Source organism: Molossus molossus, unplaced genomic scaffold, assembly GCF_014108415.1.
Source record: "Molossus molossus isolate mMolMol1 unplaced genomic scaffold, mMolMol1.p scaffold_m16_p_12, whole genome shotgun sequence".
Lineage (NCBI taxonomy): Eukaryota > Metazoa > Chordata > Mammalia > Chiroptera > Molossidae > Molossus > Molossus molossus.
In genome coordinates, this window is record NW_023425347.1 from 77,626,656 (window position 1) to 77,641,903 (window position 15,248).

At 52.8% G+C, this 15,248-nt stretch overlaps 3 protein-coding genes across 4 annotated transcripts; 1 reads left to right on the forward strand and 2 right to left on the reverse strand.

The window, feature by feature from the left end:
* Window positions 1–54: 54 nt before the first annotated feature.
* Window positions 55–1,718, reverse strand: CUNH1orf122 (chromosome unknown C1orf122 homolog). Its single transcript, XM_036255322.1, has 3 exons — window positions 1,060–1,718; window positions 770–971; window positions 55–531 (listed from the first exon to the last, which is right to left on the reverse strand). The coding sequence occupies exons 1-3, from the start codon at window positions 1,092–1,094 to the stop codon at window positions 436–438; spliced, it is 333 nt and encodes a 110-aa protein (XP_036111215.1). The 5' UTR covers window positions 1,095–1,718; the 3' UTR covers window positions 55–435.
* YRDC (yrdC N6-threonylcarbamoyltransferase domain containing) lies at window positions 1,303–5,132 on the forward strand. Its single transcript, XM_036255321.1, has 5 exons — window positions 1,303–1,716; window positions 2,092–2,206; window positions 2,329–2,448; window positions 3,803–3,945; window positions 4,243–5,132. The coding sequence occupies exons 1-5, from the start codon at window positions 1,325–1,327 to the stop codon at window positions 4,313–4,315; spliced, it is 843 nt and encodes a 280-aa protein (XP_036111214.1). The 5' UTR covers window positions 1,303–1,324; the 3' UTR covers window positions 4,316–5,132.
* Window positions 5,133–7,166: 2,034 nt separating this feature from the next.
* On the reverse strand, window positions 7,167–12,890 carry MANEAL (mannosidase endo-alpha like). Of its 2 annotated transcripts, XM_036256447.1 has the most exons (4): window positions 12,341–12,890; window positions 11,046–11,155; window positions 9,630–9,706; window positions 7,167–8,003 (listed from the first exon to the last, which is right to left on the reverse strand). In XM_036256447.1, exons 1-4 carry the CDS (start codon window positions 12,888–12,890, stop codon window positions 7,367–7,369), a joined length of 1,374 nt encoding a protein of 457 aa, XP_036112340.1. In that variant the 3' UTR covers window positions 7,167–7,366. The 2 variants fall into 2 exon arrangements, with proteins under 2 accessions (XP_036112340.1, XP_036112342.1); XM_036256449.1 differs by lacking the exons at window positions 9,630–9,706; window positions 12,341–12,890 and having other exon boundaries at window positions 11,046–11,116.
* Between the last annotated feature and the right edge of the window lie 2,358 nt (window positions 12,891–15,248).

The window sequence follows — 15,248 nt, forward strand, 5'->3', positions numbered from 1 at the left end:
CCCTCCCAGCCATCAGTCTTAGAGATGGGACAGAAAGGAAAGGTCGGTCACCAGGAGAGTCTGCAGGTTTCCTTTTAATCAAGGCTCTGCTAAAAGTGTTTCTGTGGGACTTGGAGCCCCCAAAGCATGAAATGGACATGTAACACCACCTGGATCCCCCAAAGCAGGCCAGACCACTCTGGCAAGCACTGCTGGCCTGCCAAAATCCGGTCATTAGACTGGGTATTCCTTGGCTACATTTCAAAGCTCAGCACTGCCTTCAGCTAGGATGAAGTGGGATTGAACCCAGCTGCTAGCAGAGCTGCCACCCTAGGCTGAGGGCCAAGTTCCAGCCACTGCCAGTGAAGGCTGGCCCCTTTATTGAAGGCAGTTGTTTAGAGTCCAGCCACCAGCCCCGGGGAGGGAGAGAACTCAGGGCCACCGGCTCGGGAATGGTTAGGGCTCCGCAGCTCCATCGCCAGCATCCTTTGGAAAACCACCTCTGGCGGAGACAGCTGGCTGTGGGGGCGCTCCAGGTTTGGCTGAGATATTCTGGTTGGAAGAGAAAGGAAAAAAAGTGAGACTGGAAGGAAAGGCCTTGGATTAGGCCCCGAAAGGATATGGCTACTTGGCATCTGGACAGCTCTGAACTTTTTCAGAGCCTCTCGCCCTATGAAAGGTGGGAGGTAAAGCTGGGGGCCGCTTTCACCCTCCGCGGGAAGCTAGGGCTTAGCAAATCTAGCCAGTGAATAGTCCCACCTCCCAGGCCCAGCTCGGGGTGGGCACTAACCCCGCCACCCGCCGGTTCCGGGCGCCGGCGGCCCAGCTGCCGCAGCATCTCCTCGCAGGCGGCGATGGTGTCCAGGAGCTGCCGCTGCCGCTGCTCCACCGCGTCCAGCAGCTGCTGGGCGCGCTCATCCCGGGGCGGCTGCGGGGGTGGCCTCCCGCCGAGCCCCAGCGCCGCTTTCCCACGGTCCACGCCGGCAGCCTCCCTGCCCGGGAGAGAGCGAGAGACAGACGGTCAAGGCCGGCGCTGGCGGTCCGAGCCCATTCCTCCCGCCCCGACGGGCCCCGTCTCACCCCCGTGACCAGTCTGAGCCGGGGCCCCATTCCATCTCCGCCTGCGCGGCCCGACCACCGCCCCCCTTTCGGCCGCCCCCCCTCCCCAGCACTGCGCTAAGGCTCCGCAAAGCTGCGCCCCGCCCCGTCCCGTCCCCACCGATCTCCTTCAATCCTCCTGGGGGTCGTGGTCCCTTTAAGTTGTCCGGCGCGGAGGCGGGGCCGAGCCTCCTGGACCGGAAGTTGACTGGGCGCGTCACTTCCTCCCGGAAGCGGGCCTAGGCGGATGTCTCCTGCGCGTCCCTGCAAGGGGCTGAGGGCCGCGGTGGCTGCCAGCGTGGGGTTGAGCGAAGGGCCGGCGGGCTCCGCCCGGAGCGGCCGCCTCCTCCGCCCTCCGAGTCCCGCTCGGGCGGCGCCGGGGTGCCGGCTGTTGCGACTCCCGGGGAACGGGGCCGCGCGGTCCGCAAGCCCCGAGCGCGCCGGTTGGACCGAGGCGCTGCGGGCTGCCGTGGCCGAGCTGCGCGCCGGCGCCGTGGTGGCCGTCCCCACCGATACGCTGTACGGCCTGGCCTGCTCGGCGAGCTGCTCGGCGGCACTGGGCGCTGTGTACCGCATCAAGGGCCGCAGGGAGGCCAAGCCGCTGGCCGTGTGCCTGGGCCGCGTGGCCGACGTCTACAGGTAAGGCCTCCCCGACCCGGCCCCGCTGGGGGCGGCCCCGCGGGAGGGGCTTCCGGTGACAGGCTTGGGAGACTGAGGCGCGGAGAACGGGAGGGGCTTGTCCAGGCTCACCCAGGAATCCGGAACTGGAAATGTGTGCGGAGCACTCGGCGTCTGCCAGCCCCGAGCGAGATGCTGGGCGCGGAGATGAACGGGGCAGGCAAGGTCCCTGTTCTCCCGGCGTTTTTGTGACTAATGGGGGCAGTCCCGCGGTTAAATAAAAAAGGAAAGAAACACACGGCCGTTTAATTTAAGAGGGAGGGTTTTGAAAGTCTGGACTAGGACCAGCAGTGGCCCATCATTCTTGGATAGATCTGTGCCCCCTTTGTTTCCCAGGTACTGTCATGTGAGAGTACCCGAGGGGCTTCTGAAAGACCTATTACCAGGACCAGTGACCCTGGTGATGGAACGCTCGGAGGAACTCAATAAGGACCTGAACCCCTTCACTCCTGTGAGTCAGACGTTCTCATGTCTCCAGATGCCTGCCGTTTGGCCGTCACAAGCGTCCAGGCTGGACCCATTCCCCAACTCCTTCCATCCTTTCTCATGATCCCCTTTCATCTTGCTTCATAGCTTGTAGGCATCCGTATTCCAGACCATGCCTTCATGCAGGACTTGGCCCAGATGTTTGGGGGACCTCTTGCTCTCACCAGTGCCAACCTCAGCTCCCAGGCCAGTTCTCTGAATGTCAAGGTGAGAATTTCCTAGTCCCCCTTTCCAGAAATGTCACCAGGCCAAACACAGTTTTCTCTGAACCAGTGGGGGTGGATGGTTGGCTGGAATTACCTGGCAGGGGAGTCTAATGGTGGGAAGTCAGCCCAGTTGGCAGGGGTTGGGTTGGAGGGAATCCAAGTTAAAGAATCTTGGAAAGATTTTATTACAAAGTTTGAGAAGCAAGGGGGAGAATTGGTGTTTTCGTCTTATCTTTTAAATAAGAAACATTATAATTGTTTTCCCCTTTTTGTAGGGGTAACAGTTATCAGAGAATATGTTAGGTGATAACTCTTTACAACAAGTGCTATAAAGAAAGTTAAGGCTCCAAAATCACTTGTCCCAGGGACTCCTGACCATGTTCTTTTACCTTTGCCATAAGCCAAGTCAGAGAAAGGATCATCCTAATCTGTGTTAGCTGTGTAGCTTAGAACAAATGAGGACACAAAGCAATTTAACTTACCTCAATGTTTTCTTCTTACTGAACCGAAATGTAGAACATAGTAAAGTGATGGGGTTTTCCATGCCCAGACCTAGAGAATGGGTTCAGGAGCCTTGGAAAGTGAGAGCTCGGCATCCCTTCTTATTCTCAGACTGCAGGCTTTTACTTGGTCCTAGTGGCTGTACTCAAGGAAGCGGGGAGGGGGATGGCGGGAGGTATTCTTCCCTTTTCAGGAGGCAGTTGACCTATCCAACTGTATTCATGACTCCCCTATCCTAGATTCCCCCAAATGCCACTGTGGTGTCTCATAAGGGGTGAAGGCAGGGATGGGGGGGAGTGGGCAGTGCTCTAGCTCAGAAAGGAGCACCCTTGGGGGAGTCCACCCTGTGTTCCTCTTTGTATGGTGACCCAGCATTCCACTGAGATCCAGGATCAGAGTGCTAGAGCTGGAGGGACCCTTAGGGACCACCTAGTCCAGTTCCCTTGTTTTACAGCCTGAGATAAAGTAACTTGAATGTAACCACACAGAGGTTGGATGGAAAGTCCAGGGTAGAGCCCATACCACTGGGCTTCCACTAGGACTTGAGTCATTATACTTATACCTCCCCAACAGAAACGATGTGTAGGATTTCCTCCTGGCACAGCAAGGTATTCTTTGAGCTCAAGATAGATGTTTCTTGGGGTACTAATTGTGGGGGGAGGGGGCTTCAAACCTCATAGGATGCAGTGTCCTTAGCATAGCTGACCTTAATTAAATGAGGTACCTTCCCCTGCTCAGAGGAATGTGCCTCCTGTTTGTGGATTGCGTAGCCTTTGTCTCATTTATGAACCCTGCCTGCAGTGCGACATCGTTGCAGATGCCAGAAGTAGTGCTCATGCTTCTCCTCTCCTTAGGAGTTCCAGGACCTCTGGCCTCAGTTGTCCCTGGTAGTTGATGGCGGACCAATTGGGGATGGCCAGAGCCCTGAGTGTCGCCTAGGCTCAACTGTGGTTGACTTGTCTGTGCCTGGAAAGTTTGGCATCATTCGTCCAGGCTGGTGAGTCTCTTTCCTATGGCATGGAGATAGAATTTGAGGGCAGTTGGGAGATGCAGAAAAGGCCTTGACAAAATAAAGGTTGTCACACCCTCTTGCCCTGACAACCTTTATTTGGAGTAGTGGGGGGAGTGAGACTAATTTTGCTGGTGTTTGCTGGCTTTTTCAGGATTCAAAAGGATTCAAGGGTTTGATGAACAGAGTATATAGTAAGACCAGAGAGTTTAGAGCTCCCTGATCACTGGACTCTGCTGGGCTTTGGGAAGTCAGACTCTGAACTGTCCTGCATTTCCTCCTCAGTGCCCTGGAAAATACTACGGCTGTCCTCCAGCAGAAGTACGGGCTGCTCCCATCACATGGATCCTGCTTCTGAAACTCGGGAGGCAGGAGGGCCAGGGTGATGCTGGACACTGTGTGTCTGTCCACTGGTGGCTGGCAAGGCCTCATTTGCAGAGGCCACTGGGGCCACAGCTTCACTGGATCTGACACTTTTAAGGCAGTTTGTCTTTCTGGACACTGGACCAGGCCCCAGCAGCTGCTGGCTCAGCTTCACGCCTGGGGGAGGGGGCTATATTTATTATCTGTAATTTCGTATGTCAGTCAAAAGCCAAATAGAGACTTTAAGAACATTTCTAGAATGTTCTTATTCTGGTCAGTCTTCTTTCCTTTCTCTCCTTTTTAAAGTTTTGAAATATAATTTAAATTACATTTGGAATCTAGTATGAGGTGGTGGCATTTAAGGTCCAAATGGCTAGAGCGCCAAAAATTGGTGCTGTTTCAAAGTCTCAGGTGACCAAAGGCGTGCGTTTTGTGCTCCTCCAGCTGGACCAGGTTAGCATAAAGATTATAGAGCCACAGGCCAAACACTCTTTCCTCTGAACTAGGGGCTGGTGGTGTGGCCTGCTGTGATTGCCTGGCAGTCGTCATATTGGTCTGATGGAGGAAGTCAGCTCAGTTGGCAGGGAATGGGATGAGGGGTCCAAATTAGAGAGTATTGGAAAATAAATCTCTACTATCTCTTTCAGACAGTGACTTTTCTTATTCATAAAAAAATTATAATTATGCTTATAATACCTTTATTTAAATCCAGTGTCCACTCAGCAGCCTTTGTGTGTATTCATATGTATACCAAGTGTTAAACATTGTTATTATCGGCCATTTGAACTTTGTTTTTCTTTGATAGAAAATAATGCTGCTATTAAACATCTTTGAAAATGGTTTGGTTTTTTTCTTTGGATTATTTCCTTAGGGTAGGATTACTAGGTCAAAGAGTATGAACATTTTTATGGCTCTTGATACAGATTAGCCTTCAAGAGAATTGAATCAGGTTGCCATCAGCGACATGAGAATTGCTGCCCCCGCCCCCTGGAGCATTGCCACACTTTTAGTATTTTTCAGAGTGTATATTTGTGTAATCAGGCCTCAGCGTTACTCGCTTCTGTAAATTACTACAGGTCACCACATCTAGCCCTTTTCACCTGCCCCTGCTTGCCTTGGTTTCCCCAAGAAGTCACAAGCAAGGTGATCAAGCCTACCCTGTCCATCAGTGTGATTTAGTATCAGTTACCTAACTGCAGCTGGGAGTCCCTTGTACCAGTAGGGCCCACTACCTCTCCTCTGCTTTGCACGCAGTTCCCAGAATTGGGATTCAGTCTTGAGCCCATAAACTTCTCAATGTAATGGTTCCCATATACATATTTTCAAGAATCTTGCCAAGGTGGTGTCCCAGGACCTGCTTTGAGTGTCTCTGCAGTTAGCACATTACATTTATTTGTAAAGAAGCTATGGTTTGTGCCCTGGCCGGTTTGGCTCAGCGGTTAGAGCGTCGGCCTGCGGTCCTGAGAGACCCGGGTTCGGTTCCTGCTAAGGGCATGTACCTCGGTTGCAGTTTGTCCCCGGCCCTGGTCGGTTGTGCGGGTGGCAGCCACTCGATGTGTCCCTTTCACATCGATGTTTCTCCCTCTCTGTTCCTCTCTCTCCCTCCCACTCTACCTGAGCAAAAAATGGAAAAATGTCCTCGGGTGAGGATAAAAAAAAAAAAAAAAAGAAGCAATGGTTTGTTAAATATTCCCTCTAGAAATCTCATTTACTAATTTGTTTGTTTTTTATCCTCACCCAAGGACATTTTTACATTTATCTTCAGATAGAGGGGGAGGAAGAGAGAAACATCGATGTGAGAGAGACGCATCTAGTGGCTGCCACCCACACAGCCCCAAGTGGGGCTGGGGACAAACTGCAACGGAGGTGCATGCCCTTAGCAGGAAACGAACCTGGGACTCTCCGCTCTGCAGGCTGATGCTCTAAACCGCTAAGCCAGACTGGCCAGGGCTGTTTTTGTTTGTTTTTAAATGAGTCATTTAATCCTCATAACTTGTTTACTAATTTCTTAAGCAAACTCACACTTCATTGTGCTAACACTAGCCATCTCATATGTCAATTTGTGAGAATCTGACTAAGGGTTCAGAATTTGTGAAGTCTTAAAGAGAGCAAGAGGAATGTTTACTTGAGAATACCACATCATTTAATTTTTACAAATCACAGTAGTACTGAAAATGGCTCTAGTGAATGGGCCTCATTCCATTTAGGCAGCTAAAGGGAGGGAGCTGTCCTAGTCCTCTCCCTGGAGCTAAGTGTTCACCCGGGGAAAACGGAGGCTCGAGCACAGAGGTATTTTCTTAGAACCAGAACTCCCAGCAGTGGGTAAAACTGCAAAAAAAGGAAAAACCTATAGCTCTGCTTTAGCACTAGCTACAAGGCCATTCCAAATAGGGGAAGCTGGATCCTGTAGGTCAGGAAGACGAACTATTCCTGGTCATTTGTTCCCAGCACATAGTAAGGGGCTCGGTCTGTGTTGACTGGATGTGTGAATGCTCAGGATTATTTCCTGAAAATCAGGTCCAGGAATCTACTGGGAATAACTTAAACCTAGAATTTCCCTCTTAGAAAGTCTCAAATATGGTCCCCTAACTTGGACAAGAGACGATGTGGGAAGGAAGCCTGAAGAGGAGACGGAGGCTGGCAGAAGGAGCAGGGAGCATGCTAGCCCAGAACCCTGACACCCTTCTAAGAGCAGTGGCTTGGCCGCCACTAGACCACACCAACCTGCCGAGCTCAAAGCTGGAATGGGATTATTTTGAAGTGTTCTCACTGAGGATGTGAAGCTTCCCTGGGCTAAGTCCAGTCACCGGCCAGCCTCTACAATTCCCTCTGGAACTCTGCCCACCCTCCTGTCACTGCACAACAACCCCAGCACCACTTGCTTGAGGAACAGGCTCTGTTCCTACATGGGCCCAGGCTTGATGGCCCACCCAGAGGCACCCAGCTGCTGACTTGGAGACAGTGCCTACGCCCCCTAGCTGAGCCCACATGGGGACAGCATTCCAGTGCGTCTGGGACATCAGCACCTCATGCCATCTGTAGCCCCTCACATTAGCCACTGCTCCTTCTCTTTGATGAAGTGCTCAGCCCAGCGGCGAGTCAGCTCTAGGTACAGGCTGGGCTGATGAGGCAGGTAGTCCAAATACAGGCGAGTTGGCGTCTTCTTGGGAATGGCCTTCTCAATCTGGGTGCCCTCGTGCCACTCATTGAAAGAGGTGATGGAGATGATCTCGGGCCTCACTGTCAGGGCTGCCTGCAGGGCTGTCTCATAGTACTTGCCATTGACCCTGTTCCGCGTGTTGTGGTTATTCCAGGGCCGGATGCTGGTGTCAATGTAGCCGGGCCCCACACTGGGAATGAACATGAGGTTGTTGGCATCGCAAAAGTTCTTCACAGCTTTCCAGTTCTGATGCGAGGAGCCAAAGGAGAAACCGTTGGAGGCAAAGTAGGTGTACATGCCATCAAATCCGGCGGCCAGGATGTCGTGGGTGTGGCCCTCCTCCACGAGCAACGCTATGAAGACCCCATCATAGGGGGTGTTGCGGATTGAGTGCGGCCCATTTGGTGTCAGGAGGTGGGCCCAGGCCTCAGGGGTTGTTAGGTATGAGTCATAGATATAAAAGAGTGGGAGGCTCTTACCCATGCTGTTCTTATAGCGGTAAAATGCGCCATGGGAGCCATACCTGAGGAACAGGAGGAAGAAGAGCTTGAGCTGGCAGCCTAGGATAGGAGAAGCCAGCACAGCTGTGGGACCAGCCATGGATGACAGCTTTCCTGAGGCCCGAGCACAATTTTGGATCCAGTCAGGCTCCATAATTGGCCTGTCGTGCCTCTAAGCAAGAACCTAGTTCCCTTCCTCCTCTCCCCAGCCTTGTCATTCCTTTATTCAAGCCTCACCTCTCTGCCCTAGGCCAAGCCACCACCATCTTCCATCTGGACTGCAGGCTCCCACTTCTGCCTATTTATAACCCATTCTCTTGTAAAGCCTACATCAGATCTGATTGCTCCTTACCAGGACCTGCAAGTCCCCACCTACTTGATCTGGCCCTGCCCTCCTCCATTCCTGCTATTATCCCCATCTGTCACTACACTCCAGCTACACTGGCCTTTCTAGTCTGCTGTCAGGCTTGTCCCATCCTATATCCCTTGGATCTGACAGCCCTCCGGCTGGAAATTTCTGCCTGCACCTGATTTGCAGAGCCACCTCTTCATTTAGGTGTTAGCTCGCGTGTCATCTCCTCAGAGAGCTCCCTTGACCACCCATTCTCAAGTCTTTTTTTGGACACACTCTAACACAACACCTCGCTTTATTCTTTTTGTTTTGTTTTGTTAATCCTCACCCAAGGATATTTTTCCATGGATTTTTTTTTTTTTTTTTAGATAGAGTGGAAGGGAGGGAGAGAGAGAGAAACATTGATGTGAGAGAGACACGTCAACTGGTTGCCTCCCGCATGAACCTAACTGGGGCTGGGGATCAAACCTGCAACCCAGGTACGTGCTCTTGATCAGGAATTGAACCCAAGACCCTTTGGTCCATGGGCTGACGCTCTAACTGCTGAGCCAAATCGGCCAGGGCTGCTTTATTTTTTATTATTTTTCATAGTATGGATCACTCTTCAATTTCTTGTGTGTGTTCTCTGCTCCATTGTACGCCCTACACACACTAGAATGTAAACTTTGCTAGTCCTACCCATTACTGTACCATGGGGGCTTACTTAGGACAGAGCCTAGACACCTACAGGCACTCAACAAGTAGTTATGAACGAATGACATGTGCAAGCTCTGTACAAGCCACTTTCACACCATTACCTCATGTGACTCTCACAAGACTCAAAGGTTAAGGGGCTTGCTTTTGTTGCAGACTGGAGGCTGCAGAACCAAAATTCAAACCCAGGTTGCTGATTCTAAACCCAGTGCTTTCTTACTATGAAATAACTGCTTGGGCCCTGGCCGGTTTGGCTCAGCGGTTAGAGCGTCAGCCTGCGGACGAGAGAGTCCTGGGTTCGGTTCCTACTAAGGGTACGTACCTCAGTTGCAGTTTGTCCCCGGCCCAGTTGGGGTTGTGTGGGTGGCAACCAGTCAATGTGTCTCTCTCACATCAATGTTTCTCTCTCTCTCTTCCTCCCTCTCTCCCTCCCGCTCTATCTGAAGATAGATGTAAAAGTGTCCTCAGGTGAGGATAAAAAAATAAAATTACTGCTTGGGACATAGCCATTCTGCCCTTGTATCTCTTGGTCTGCCCCTCCAAACCTTTTATCTCTACTCCAGTTTTGACCCCCACCAAAATCCATGCCCCAGAGCAGCCTTACGTGTCAATGATGTACTTGATGTTGTCATGCAGACTGACGTCATCCCGGCCCTTGTAGGGTTGGATGTGGAATGCCACCTGCCACAAACAGGAGATACTGGTCAGGTGAATATCTGTCCAGGGGTCACAACCTGTAAGGCTCATGCTCGAACAATGGCCTAGAGGAAAGGCTGAGTTCAGAAGAGGGCCTGGCAATGGTGGGCACAATAGACGAAAGCAGCCACTGCCCTCAGGGCCAAAAAAGGGGACAGGAAATTTGCCCACCTCTCACAGCTGGGCATCTGGGAATCATGCTGAGGGGCTGTGGCAGGATGGCTGATAGTGACTGGCACTAGATGCCTAAAACTATGAGACAAAGTATACTGAGGCGGTGTTGACGGGGAAATGTGCTATGACCTATAAAGTGTGTTGGTGATGGGCTCAAGAATGGGAATGGGGCTCTTCTTCATCGTTTTGCTGCCACAGGAGGGGGGAATGACTGATTTGATTGGTACATTTGGGGGAAATAACTGGACATGCTTAGCTAAGCGCCCTCATTCCTCTTGAAGTAAGCCTACTTGCTGAGAACTCATGTGCTCCGCCAGCACTGCCTCCCAGTCGGAAGCTGAGGCTGGAATTGTCTGTGGGCCCATTTGGCCCTTGTCTGCACTCTATCCAGAGTCAGGGTCTCCAACTTAACCTCCATTGTTGTGGTATTTAGTCTCCCATTTCTCCTGCGTAGGGTTGGGGGTTTGGTGGATGAACAAAATGTAACCTTGAGGTGTGCATTCTCACAGCCTGGCCAGCCAAGGATCAAAGTATGCAAGAGAACAGATAAGGTATGCACAGATGGGTTGGAACACTGCCCTGGAAGTGCCAATCAAAGTATGCATGAGAATAGATAAGGTATGCATATTGGGTTGGAATGCTGCCCTGAAAGTGCCAATTGGGTTTATGGCCCAAGCGTGAATGTTTGTTATGTTTCTCCGATGAAAAAGAGAGACAGCTGGGACAGGAAGAATGCTGGGCTTGGCTATCAGGTCAGCAAAGAGGCTAATCTCAAGGACTTGATTACCTAAAACACAGTGTAACCTAGGGAACCACTTTGAAAATAAATTGGGCTGCATCCAGAAGTCAGGAGCAATTGCTACCTTGCAATGCTCCCCCTCACTCCAAGCCGTGTCTGCTTATAGTTCATTGCGCTGCGGAGAGTCAGCACTCCTATATTTAGTTTTCCCAACGTTTTTTCAGAATTGAATAAAATAAGAGTGACACGGGCAGTATTTATTAGAACCCCACCCCAACACCACACTTGCTACTTATTTGCCATAGCTTGGCTCATGCCAAGAACTTGGGTGGAGTCACTATCCTTATGGGCAGAAGAGGGAAAATCTCCAGAGTGGGCCAGAGGGCACTTGATCTCTTCTTGAACACTCACCTGGATGTTGTATTGATGGGCAGTATCCAGAATGGCAGGCACCAGGTCATCTGAGGGTTCCCCATTATCATCAGCCATGCCAGGTGGATACCAGGACAGGACCAGGACACCTGAGACACAACACGAGTTACTTCAGAGACACACAGTATCCCTGCACCAGAGATTTCTTTCCTCACAAACCATCTCCAGCAGCAAAATGGTTTCTGAGTGAAACCCCAGAGCAAGGCTCCTGCCACATTCACTTCCTGCAGAGGTCAGATTCCTTTCAGGAGCCTTGGCCCTGGAGCTGTCCTCGCCCGCGGTGCTGAATCGCAGCGACTGGGGCAACCTTAACGCACCAGGTCTGGAAGGAGCCTGAGAAAAGCCGGTTGGAGCCGGCTTTTGCTTACAGTACCAAGTAGTAGAACAAAGGGAAATGGGTGGACAACGCCACACCCACCCAGAAGCCACAGTCCCATCCCTGATAAAGAGGAACACGTCTGAGTTCCCAAAGAAGAAGAGACCTGAACAGAGAAGTCGTCTGATTCTTTCTGGGGAATAGCATTTGTCTAGACTGTCTGCCCCTGTGGACTGTAAAATCCTGAGGGATGGACTTTGAGTTATTTTTCTGTGAATACCTTCCCCCAATATCTCTGGCATTAAATTTTCCCCCTCACTCACTAATCATTTCCAGATAAGTTGAAATGTACTGTAAAATCCAGCAGACTTCAGTGACAAAATCTGAAACAGGTGAGCCCCCACTCCAGCCTGCCTACAAAGGAGGCTCCCGTAGACCTCTTTTCAAACAGAGACTTGAAGAAAGGCTCCCGAACCCCATCCTGCAAACAGCAGAGTCCATCATGCAACGTGGGCAAACTTTCCTTCCTGCAGCCAGCAGAAGCAGGGAGGGCTGCTGCTCTATCTACCCCAGGCGCTACTCCCCCAAATCCCAAACTCCTGCGGGACCAGGACATCCAGGCTTCACTTACCCAAACCTAGAAACCTCAAAGACATAAAGACTCTGCCTCCCTCTCCTCACAGTCCCTACCTAGAACAGCTCTGGTCCAACCGCCTTCCACTGGTTCTCCCAGCAGCTCCGCCCTATGAAAGGGCCCTGAATAGTTGGGGGTCAGAAGGCAGAGGGGGGTGCGTCTGAACACTAGAAAGTGGGGCAGTGCCTCACGAAAGGGATAAGAAGCCGGGCTGAAGGGTGAGTGGGGCCAAAGGCCCGGTGACTGGGCCACGTGGAGTTGTGGTAGAGGAAGAGAGGTGAGGCTGGGGGACAGGGACGCCCGGGTTGGGGGGGGGGCACTCACCGATGGCGGCTTCTTTGAGCTGGGTCATATGCTCCCGCAGCACGTCGGGGTCCCGGGAGCTGTAGGGCCCCAGCTCCGGGTAGAAGCTGGAGCCCAAGTCGTCAGGGGGACTATGGCGGCCGCGGGGGTAGCTGGCCGAGATCTTGGGGTCCCAGTGCGGCACCATGACGTGGTCCCAGTGAATGTAGTGGCCCTCGCGCCGCGGGCTCCCATACCACGAATAGTAGAAGGCGTGCAGGTCCGAGTAGACGCGCAGACTCTGCCCAGGGGCGGGCTCGGCCTCTGCGGGGGCCGGTTCCGGGGGACTGCCCGGGCCCGCGGTGCGGGGCGGCGGCGGCGGCGGCGGCGGCGCAGCGGGGGCGGCCGGGGCCCGGGGGGCGGGCGCGGGGAGCCCCTCCGGGCGTCGCTCGAAGGACGCCAGCTCCAGGCCTGGGCCCAGAGCCGGGAGTCCGTCCGGAGCTTTGAGCGTGCGCAGGCCCATAAGGGTGCCGAAGGCGAAGAGCAGCACCAGGAACAGCGCGATGCAGGCGCGGCGCCGCCGCCGGGCCATGGCGGCCCCTGCGCTCCTAGCGTCCGGCGGGCGAGCTCCCGGCGCGCCGCCCCATGGTTGCCCGCCCGGCTCCCGCGCGCCGCGTAGCCCGCGCGCGTCCCAGGGAGACGGCGGCGCGGAGCGCCGGGCGCGGCGTGGGCGGCCCCCGCCTCTCCCCCGCAGTGCGGGCGGGCCCGGCACACACAGAATGCAGGCGGCGCAGACCAAGTGGTCGCGCGCCGAGGGGGTGGGCGCGGGGGAGAGACGAGGAGTGGCCGAACTGCGAGTCCCCGGGCCGAAGAGGCAGGGCCCTAAATCCAGCCGAGCGACGCGCGGAGGACGTGTCGCCTTTCAGCCTGGGCGGCGGGGTGGAGGCGCCCGGTGGGGAGAAGGTGCCCTCCTTCCGGAGCCCAGGAGAAGGTCCGTCCTGGCGGCGGCGCTGAAGGGCGTGGGAGCAGAGGGCAGTCTGGGGAAGAAAGTGAGTGCTTCTGGTTGTCCTTCTCCCCCAGTGACCACTCTTTACTGACTTCACCGACCCCCTCCCTACTGATTTCAGTGACCTCTCGCGTTTGCCCCAGGTCCCCCATCCTTCGGACCCCTCTCACACACCCCAGGCAGCTTCTGAAGCCTGGGGAAAGAGGCTTCGGGAAACCCCTGGAGTCAGACACCACACATGGGCTAGAACACAGAAGGATGAAGGAGACCGTCCCTTGCACAAGGTCACATGCAGCAGGTCTAAACCCAAGAGTCAGGATTAGCTCGCCCGAGCTCCTCTCCCATCCGGACTGCCTGGTCTCAGGCCTGTTGTCTTCCGGAGCTGTCCGTCTGCCCTTGAGCAGTCTCCTGGAGTCGGTGAGGACTAAATGAGAGGGTTACCGTAAAGCATGTTTTACAGGGCCTGACAAAATTTGCTGTTCTTTCTGGACTCTGAGTGCCAAAGGACAGGCCCGGGTTGCGTTTTCCTTTTAAGATGTCTAGGGCTGCAAGAACAGGTCGGCTTCTCGGTTCCCAAGGCTGTTTGTTGAACCACTCTGATGTGATATTCTATAGACGATACGTCAATCAACATTGATTGAGTACCTACTCTGCATTATTCATTGTTATTCATTCAGAAAATAGTTTTACTCGTTGTCTGCCTCCTTCACTGGTCCATAAAGACAGCAACTTTGTTTCATCAGCTGCTCCGTCTGTGGTGTCTAAAACAGAGTTTGGCATAATAGCATGCACCTGATTCTTAGTTCTTAAGGAAATGAATTGTAGGAAATCCAGGAAGAGGAGGATCAAGATGGGGAAATGTGGGTAGGTCTGGAGCCCAGGAAAGTGAGTTTGAGAGAATTCATGGTAGTAAGTGTGAATTAGGTAGAATGCTTTCAGCTCCAAGTAGCAGATCTGATTCAAACTGGCTTACTCATTGTGGCAATGCATCATCTCATAATGCAGGAAGTCCAATGGTAGGCAGAGTGCGTAGATTCCACGTTCAACATGTCATTAGGAACCTGAGAGGTCTCCATCTCACTGCTCTGCTGTCCTCACCATTGACTTCATGCCGAGGCCGGCTCCATTCACATCACAAAAGCAGCCATAACTGTTCAGTCCAGGGCTAAACTCTGACTCACGATGAACCAAAAATAATGCCTGTTTCCCATTGTACCAATCATGAACACTGACCCAAGGGTTATCCATTACAATCCTTCTCTGGGATTTTTCTCTCTAATGCTGAGGATAGACTCAGTGTTTCTCTCTAAAGGTAATGCCCTTAGAGGAGAGGGAACAAGGGACAGAGAGGAACTTAGTGGTATTGGAGTCCCTGATTTTGGTTTTCCTTGGGATCTAGTTTCACTGTGAAACACTAAAAAAATATTTTAGTAAATGATCCTTTTATTCTAAGCAAGAAGAGTTCTTGGAACAGACTTTGTTGGTTGCCTATCAATCTCAGGCAGAGATCGAGAAAGGGACTTAGGAGCAGGGAGGTCATTTGGGATGTAACCCTAGGAATCAAGAGTGGAGAATTATGGAGAATGAGACAAAAAAGAAAAGCCAAACTAATGGTGCATTATGGAGGCTGCTGCTATAGATACTGAGGCCTTGGTTCCACCAGGGCTTCTGAGAAGTGCACAGATGCCTCCCAGAATGAAAAGGTGTGAGACTAAAGCAATGATCCACTGGCCCCCCTCCTCCACCAGCTGACCTGTTTCCCTAAGGCTGTTAACTTCCTTCTACTTCCGGTCTCCTTTGTGCCAGGTAGGCTCCCATGCTATCAGAGAAGGTTCTGAGACCAGCAAAAAGATAGAAAGAAAAACACATTGTATGTTTGAAGTGAGAGGTGAGTCTAGGCGTGCACAGAACTGTCCAACCTTACTGTGCTCTCATAACAAATTG

Excerpts from the sequence above, each read along its gene's own strand:
- MANEAL (XM_036256447.1), bottom strand. The coding sequence starts at position 12,890 with ATGGCCCGGCGGCGGCGCCGCGCCTGCATCGCGCTGTTCCTGGTGCTG. Across the intron at positions 11,156-12,340 it reads GCTCAAAGAAGCCGCCATCG|GTGTCCTGGTCCTGTCCTGG; the intron begins GTGAGTGCCCCC and ends GTTGTGTCTCAG. Across the intron at positions 9,707-11,045 it reads CCCATCAATACAACATCCAG|GTGGCATTCCACATCCAACC; the intron begins GTGAGTGTTCAA and ends TGTTTGTGGCAG.
- YRDC (XM_036255321.1), top strand. The coding sequence starts at position 1,325 with ATGTCTCCTGCGCGTCCCTGCAAGGGGCTGAGGGCCGCGGTGGCTGCC. Across the intron at positions 2,207-2,328 it reads ACCTGAACCCCTTCACTCCT|CTTGTAGGCATCCGTATTCC; the intron begins GTGAGTCAGACG and ends CTTGCTTCATAG. Across the intron at positions 2,449-3,802 it reads CCAGTTCTCTGAATGTCAAG|GAGTTCCAGGACCTCTGGCC; the intron begins GTGAGAATTTCC and ends TCCTCTCCTTAG.
- CUNH1orf122 (XM_036255322.1), bottom strand. The coding sequence starts at position 1,094 with ATGGAATGGGGCCCCGGCTCAGACTGGTCACGGGG. Across the intron at positions 972-1,059 it reads GGCTCAGACTGGTCACGGGG|GGAGGCTGCCGGCGTGGACC; the intron begins GTGAGACGGGGC and ends TCTCCCGGGCAG. Across the intron at positions 532-769 it reads CGGAACCGGCGGGTGGCGGG|AATATCTCAGCCAAACCTGG; the intron begins GTTAGTGCCCAC and ends TCTTCCAACCAG.